The sequence below is a fragment of the Osmerus eperlanus genome, chromosome 26, assembly GCF_963692335.1.
Source record: "Osmerus eperlanus chromosome 26, fOsmEpe2.1, whole genome shotgun sequence".
In the NCBI taxonomy this organism is placed as follows: Eukaryota; Metazoa; Chordata; class Actinopteri; order Osmeriformes; family Osmeridae; genus Osmerus; species Osmerus eperlanus.
Genome location: NC_085043.1, coordinates 9,633,644 through 9,641,307, shown reverse-complemented (window position 1 = coordinate 9,641,307; position 7,664 = coordinate 9,633,644). Strand labels below are relative to the sequence as shown.

The window sequence follows — 7,664 nt, the reverse complement described above, 5'->3', positions numbered from 1 at the left end:
CAAGGAGAGAACAGACTGTACTAAACAGAATGAGGAGGAAAGAGAAGAGAGAGGAGGAAGGGGAGGTAGGAGGGGAAGGAGGGGAGGTGAGAGGAGGTGAGTGGGGAGGAGGAGGTGAGGAGGGGAGAGGGAGGAGGAGGAAGTGAGGAGGGGAGAGGAGGTGAGGAGGGGAGAGGAGGTGAGTAGGGGAGAGGAGGTGAGTGGGGGGGAGGAGGTGAGGAGGGGAGAGGAGGTGAGGGGAGAGGGAGGAGGAGGTGAGGAGGGGAGAGGAGGTGAGAGGAGGGGAGAGGGAGGAGGTGAGAGGAGGGGAGAGGGAGGAGGAGGAGGTAAGGAGGGGAGAGGGAGGAGGAGGTAAGGAGGGGAGAGGAGGGGAGAGGGAGGAGGTGAGAGGAGGGGAGAGGAGGGGAGAAGGAGGAGGTGAGAGGAGGGGAGAGGGAGGAGGAGGAGGTAAGGAGGGGAGAGGAGGGGAGAGGGAGGAGGTAAGGAGGGGAGAGGAGGTGAGAGGAGGTGAGAGTTACTCACACTGGTTGACGATGAAGTGCTCCATGCTGTCTTTGGTGCGGTTAGAGCTCTTCAGTCTGTCCATGGCGTCTCTCAAAGCCTCCTCCTGCTCCGATACCGTCGCACGCAGACTGCTCATCTCCTCTCTCAGAGCCTGCTCCTAAAGACACACACACACACACACACACACACACACACACAGGACATGACAACAAAGCTCACTTGAACGTTTCGGAATACTAGCAGACACGCAAACACACATTAGGTCATCTAAACCATCATTCAACAGAACCAGAAACATGGTGCTGACCTTCTTGGCGCTGGGCCCGGCCCCCTCCCTGCTGGGCCCGGCCCCCTCCCTGCTGGGCAGGGCTGCCCTCCAGAACATTCTGAGCAGGGAGCTGGCCTCCTCCAGAATCTGCCGCAGGGTCTTAGTGCTAGCCTGCAGGTTCCTCAAAGAGCCTGTATCCACTGACTGAAAGGGTGAAAATCACAAGAAGAAACAGATGAAGCACAAAAACATAAATAATCACACCCTCAATCATTAAAAATTAAAAATAAAATAAAGGAAAACTGGAACTCCAGATTCCTTCATCCTCCACCTGACCCCTGACCCTGACCCCTGACCCCTGACCTTATCGAGGCTGAACTCCAGCAGGGCCTGGCTGGTGGATGAGGACCGGACGGTGGTCTCCAGCTGGCGGATGAGAATGCAGCCCTCCAGGAGCTGCTGCTTCAGGGCAGAGAAGTCGTCCACGTGGCCCACCATGTGGCGGCCGCTTCGGCTGGAGAAGGAGCCGTCCGGAGCCTGGCCCGCCAAACCAGCCTCTGTGTGTCAGACACCAGGGGGACGGTGAGAGGGGTTCTCGTGTGTGTGTGTGTCTGTGTCTGTGTGTGTGTCTGTGTGTGTCTGTGTGTGCCTATGTGTGTGTCTGTCTGTGTCTGTCTGTGTCTGTGTGTGTGTCTGTGGGTGTGTGTGTGTGTGTGTGTGTGTCTGTGTGTGTCTGTGTGTGCCTGTGTGTGTGTCTGTCTGTGTTTGTCTGTGTCTGTGTGTGTGTCTGTGGGTGTGTGTGTGTGTGTGTGTCTGTGTGTGTCTGTGTGTGCCTGTGTGTGTGTCTGTCTGTGTCTGTCTGTGTCTGTGTGTGTGTCTGTGGGTGTGTGTGTGTGTGTGTGTGTCTGTGTGTGTCTGTGTGTGCCTGTGTGTGTGTCTGTCTGTGTCTGTCTGTGTCTGTGTGTATGTCTGTGGGTGTGTGTGTGTGTGTCTGTGTGTGTCTGTGTGTGTCTGTGTGTGTCTGTCTGTGTGTGTGTATCTGTGTGTGTAGGTCTTCACCATTGTCAGTAGCCTCCTCTGGTCTGAGAGGGGGGGAGAGGGGGAGGAGGGGCTGAGGAGGCCGATGTCTCTGACCGGGGGAGAGGCCAGCGTCTCTGTGATGGAGGGAAGAATGAAGCAGAAGAAAACCAATCAGCCCAGTTCGCTTATCAGACGCGCAAACAATGGTGGCACACTAGGGACCGCATTTCCCAGAATCCCTCACCGAGGAAGAGCATGCGCCTGGCGTGGCCCCCCTGACCCGGCCTGCCACTCATCTGCTCCTCCAACTGGACCTGGAGGTCGCGGGGGTCAAAGGTCACGGACTCGGCCGAGCGAGAGGTCTTCCCAGGGGGTCCGGGGGGCGTGGCCCTGAGGAGGGCCACGCCCCCTCGGTGGTTTGCGTTGAGCTGGCGCTGGAGGGACTGAGCCAGGCCACGCCCCTCGCACAGCTGCTGTTTCTGCAGGGTCACCTCCTCCTGGAGCCTTCACAAACACACAGACGCACGGTGGTGCACTGGTCTCTGCACACACAGTTATGTACACTCTCACGTACACACACACACAGTTATGTACACTCTCACGTACACACACACACACACACCCTACCTGCTGATGGTCTCTTGGTTGCTGAGTCGTTCCTGTTTGAGCTGGGTGATCTCCTGGCTCTGAGTCTGGGCGTGGCTCTGCAGTCTCCTGACTTGCTCCGCCCACCTCTCGGCCTCTAGCTCCGCCTCCTTCAGTCGGGCCCGCCCCATCAGCACCGCCTCACGCAGATGCTCCGCCTCCTTACTCCCCTCTGTGGACGGGGGGAGAAGAAAAGGATGGATTCGTGCACCAGCGCAGAAACATCCAGACATTAAAACGTACAGCCAGTAAGTATGAGTATGTTAGGAGATACAGGCAGTGAGTAGGGGTATGTATGAGTAGGTCTCTGTTTAGGATGTGTTTGTGTGGCCTGTTTAGGATGTGTATGTGTGGCCTGTTTAGGATGTGTATGTGTGGCCTGTTTAGGATGTGTTTGTGTGGGATGTTTAGGATGAGTTTGTGTGGGATGTTTAGGATGAGTTTGTGTGGGATGTTTAGGATGAGTTTGTGTGGCATGTTTAGGATGAGTTTGTGTGGCATGTTTGCAGTACCTCTGCTGGCCTGTTTGAGCTGGCCCTGGAGACTGAGGTTGTCATCCTTAAGAGCTCGGATCTCATTGGACAGCTGGCTGACGGAGTCCAAGCCCTGGATGTAGATGTTGGTGGGAGCACCTGGGGGGAGGAGGAGGTGTGAGGATGGAGGAGGAGATGTGAGGAGGGAGGAGGAGGTGTGAGGAGGGAGGAGGTGTGAGGAGGGAGGAGGAGATGTGAGGAGGGAGGAGGAGGTGTGAGGAGGGAGGAGGAGAAAAGGAGGAACCGAATTAAAAGGTGGAAGAGAGGGAAGAGGAGTTTTCAGTTGAATCTGAACCTCCACAGCTGTAACAGTAATCCTGAGATTGTGAAGAGCTGGGCATGGCGATCTGATCTCACGAGGCACAGGTGAAGTATTCAGCTCCGTGTGAAGGTGGTGGTAGATGTGAGACGTACCCTTCTCCCTGGCAGCGGTGGCCAGCCTCTCCTCAAGCTGCTGGCGGAGACGGTCGTTGGTCTGGATGGAGTCCTCCAGACGCTGCCGCAGGTTACGGATCTCTCTCAGGTGCTCTTTCATCAGCTCCGAGCCTGCAGGCACACGCACACACACACACAGTCAAACACGTATATATTATGTATCGTATGTGTGTAAGAGGTCCCTGTTGTCACGGTACCTGTATGGCTGGTTCCTGATTGGTACCCTGAAGACCCCGACGTCACGTCAGCCCCGACTCTCTCTCTCGGCGGCGCCCCGTAGTTCGTCTCCCACAATGCACTGCTCTCCAGCAGGCTGGGCCCTGGCTTCACGGCTGGGCTGGAGTTCAGACCGGCGTTCAGACTGGCGTGGGTGCCACCGAGGTGGGAGGGGTGGTAGGGAGGGTAGGACAGGGGCAGGAAGCTGGTGTGGTCGGCCTGGGCGTTGTGTAGTGTTGGAGGGAAGCCTTGGAAAGTCTTGGTCTGGGGCATGGAGTACCCTGGAACAGGAACAGGAGGAAGAGACATAAATATACACAAGGATAAATTAATATATGAAAGCTGCATTGGCGTGCCAGCTGCTCATGACTGTTTAATGGCAGAGACGGCCGTCCAATCAGTGACATTCAGATCTGAGATGAAGAAAAAGAGAATGAAATAGAGAGAGAGAGAGAGAGAGAGAGAGAGAGAGAGAGAGAGAGAGAGAGAGAGAGAGGGGGGAGAGAGATGCAGATGAGAAACAGAGGGGGGGAGAGAGAGAGGGATGAGAGAGTGTGAGGGAGGGATGAGAGAAAGAAAGAGAAAGAAGGAGAGAGAGGAAGAAATATTGGAGCCTTAGCAACATTGACAGTTTAACCAGAGGTTACGTATAATTTTGAAATAGAGAGAGAGAGAGAGAGAGAGAGAGAGAGAGAGAGAGAGAGAGAGAGAGAGAGAGAGAGAGAGAGAGAGAGAGAGAGAGAGAGAAAAAAGAGAGAGAGAAAAAAAGAGACAGAGAAAGTAGGGTGAATAAGAGGCAGAGAAAGAGAGAGAGAGCTGTGATCGGGCAAAGATCCATTTGAAATCTGAGCTTCTCAAAACAATTGAGTTAATAGTGAGCACCATGCATGGAAAGACAGACAGACAGACAGACAGGATAGAGGGAAGGACTGAAGGAGTAGATGTTCTGTACGGTCAGGGGAGGGGGACGAGATGGATGAAAGAAAAAGAGAGGAGGGTAATTAGTGCACTTCAGATTAGCCTGCCACAGGCAATGATTTAAAGCCCATCAGCCCTCGCTCAATTTCACTCGGCCCTCTCTTTCTCTCTCTCTCCATCCTCCTTCTCATCCCTTCTCTCTCTCTCTCCATCTATCTTTCTCTTTCCTCCTTTCTCTCTCTCCCGCATCACACACACCCGTGTACCGCATCACACACACCCGTGTACCGCATCACACACACCCGTGTACCGCATCACTGGCCTTGATCACGTGACCCACGCGATGGATCACGGGCATTGGTCATTATTTTGACACTCGTAGCTACTGTGAAAAGCTACTCATTTGAAAACGTGACTAAGAAATTAGTAGTTCAACTGATTACGATGTGACTAGCAACCAGGCCGATCAAGGCCAGGTTAGTCACTCCATGCAGTGCACACACACACACACACGTCGGAACGCACGCTCTGTGTGTCCAAGCTGCCTCTGCAGCATCTGCAGCTCCTGGTGCACCTCAGCCATGGAGAAGGCCCCCAGGCCGCTGCCATGGTAACGGGGCCTCAGGGTGGCAGCGTGGGGGTCAAAGGGCAGGGCGGCCCTCGAGGTGGGGGGGCGGGGGGGCGGTTAGGGGACTGCGGGGGGACAGGGAGGAGACTGGGTGCTGGCCCAGAGAGCAGGCCTGGAGAGATGGAGGAACAGAGAGAAGAGGAGGAGGATGGAAGGTGTTGAAGACAGGATGAAACACAGGGCAGAATAGACTGGCGAACTGAGACAGGGAGAGAGACAGAACAGGAAAGATATAACATTTGCAAAGAGAGAGAGGGATGAAATCAGGGGAAGGTATAAAGAGACGCTTGTTGATATCTGGATGGACACAATCAGACAATGACTCAACTGTTCTATCTGAGCCATGGGCTGTTTAACTTAACATAATCACCACCCCCCCCTCCTCCCCGCCTACCTGGTTGGCCCTGCATGTCCGCTGGGTTGTGCGGAGGGCAATGCATGCTGGGAGGGCAGATGGAGTGCGGCCCGTGGGATGAGGCGGTGGATGGAGGGATGGAGGGGTGGTGTGACACAGAGGCACGGAGAGAGAGAGAACCTGTACAGAAACGAGGGATGGATGGATGAAAGGATGGATGGACGGAAGGATGGATGGATGAAAGGATGGATGGATGAAAGGATGGATGGATGAAAGGAAGGATATATGGATGGAAGGATGGATGGAACAACAGCAGCTGAGTGTCCTTGGGAAGTGTCGTAATATAAACATGAGTGTTTGCGTGAACTTGGATCGTGAATAACTTCAGGGCATGGAAGGGTTTTGTCTGTCAGTGTGTGTGTGTGTGCGAGTGTGTGTGTGTGTGTGTTACCTGCGCTCGCTCTGGATGAGCGCGTCTCCACCTGGCCGTACTCGCTGGCCGCGTCCATCTCGGAGCACAGCTCCAGGTCCTCATTGGTGGAGCCCTGTTCGTCCGACACGAAGGAGATGCGGTCTGATTGGTCGGTGGTCTCCGAAAGGGCGTGGCTGCTGCAGGGCGTGTCGGAGCGAGGCTGGCTCTGGAGTTTGGTCCGGAGGGATTCTATCACTTTATCCTTTTGCTGGAGTTCTTCACTTAGCCTACGCACAGAGAGAGAGAGACACGATCATTGACCTTTCCCTTCCTCCAAACCCCCCTTACTCAGACCCGAACTAACGCTAATAAGTAGGAAGGGAGTCAGGTGGCTGAGCGGTGAGGGAATGGGCTAGTAATCCGAAGGTTGCCAGTTCGATTCCCGGTCATGCAAACTGACGTTGGCATGACGTCAGTTGGCACGGGGAATGTCCCTGTACTTACTGTAAGTCGCTCTGGATAAGAGCGTCTGCTAAATGACTAAATGTAAATGTAATAAGGAACCTTTTTTCGATGTCACTGATGAGGCACCAATGCTCTGCCTTGTGGAAAACAACTCTAATAACCAGCCAATAACAACGAGCCAATAATCTCCCCGCCACGCAACACGAGTCAGCGGTATTTGCTGCGACACCGGGGGAAACCAAGTGAATCACAGAACCGTGTGTAAGCCGTTAGTCAGGCTGTCCTGTTCAGACACAAAAGAGGCTTGGTGTTCTGATCCCAGAGCTGAAGCTGCTTACAGCCTCACTGTGGCAGATCAGCACAGACAGATGAACACACACACACACATACACACATGCACATTCATACACACACACACACACATACACACACACACACACACACACACGCACGCACACACACACACACACACACACACACACACACACACACACACACACACACACACACACACACACATGCACATACACACACATGCACATACACACACACATGCACACACGCACACACACACATGCACATTCATACACACACGCACATACACACACACATACACACACATGCACATACACACACACACACACACACACACACGCACATACACACACACACATACACGCACATACACACATCATGATGACATACGAACACATGCTCACATCAAAATACACTCACATACAGTATACACACACTCACATACACAAATCAATGACAGAGCCTACACAAACAGTCCAGCCAGATTGTCCCTCTCAGCTCAATTAATTAATAGTGACTGATAGCTTCCGAATGCTAGGATGAAGGTCGCCAGACTAAACCAATTCCAGGCTGATCTGACACACATAGTCGCTGATCTGACACACACAGTCACACACACACTCATACAAACACACACACACACCCCTCTTTCTCCCTCCCTCCCTCCCCTGCCCCTGCCCCTGCCCCTCCCTCCCCCTCCCTCTCCCCTCTCCCTCTCCCTCTCCCTCTCTCTCTCTCTCTCTCTCTCTCTCTCTCTCTCTCTCTCTCTCTCTCTCTCTCTCTCTCTCTCTCTCTCTCTCTCTCTCTCTCTCTCCCTCCCTCCCTCCCTCCCTCCCTCCCTCCCTCTCTCCCTCTCCCTCTCCCTCTCCCTCTCCCTCTCCCTCTCCCTCTCCCTCTCCCTCTCCCTCTCCCTCTCTCTCTCTCCCTCCCTCCCTCCCTCCCTCCCTCCC

The 7,664-nt window shown here is 54.2% G+C and overlaps 1 protein-coding gene across 5 annotated transcripts in view; it reads right to left on the bottom strand.

Moving 5' to 3' along the window:
- Nucleotides 1–869: 869 nt before the first annotated feature.
- The window catches only part of pde4dip (phosphodiesterase 4D interacting protein), a 50,710-nt gene continuing 43,915 nt past the window's right edge, over nt 870–7,664 (bottom strand). For 3 of the 5 annotated variants that reach the window (XM_062452894.1, XM_062452895.1, XM_062452892.1), the window contains 10 exons: nt 5,974–6,222; nt 5,562–5,702; nt 3,603–3,902; nt 3,385–3,516; nt 2,950–3,069; nt 2,420–2,609; nt 2,037–2,296; nt 1,832–1,926; nt 1,136–1,329; nt 870–976 (listed from right to left, as the gene is read on the bottom strand). In XM_062452894.1, the coding sequence (XP_062308878.1) occupies nt 1,237–1,329; nt 1,832–1,926; nt 2,037–2,296; nt 2,420–2,609; nt 2,950–3,069; nt 3,385–3,516; nt 3,603–3,902; nt 5,562–5,702; nt 5,974–6,222 (1,580 nt within the window). In that variant the 3' untranslated portion in view covers nt 870–976; nt 1,136–1,236. Of the gene's footprint in view, nt 977–1,135; nt 1,330–1,831; nt 1,927–2,036; nt 2,297–2,419; nt 2,610–2,949; nt 3,070–3,384; nt 3,517–3,602; nt 3,903–5,064; nt 5,280–5,561; nt 5,703–5,973; nt 6,223–7,664 lie in introns of those variants that run through there. The other 2 variants (XM_062452893.1, XM_062452896.1) reach the window with 2 other exon arrangements.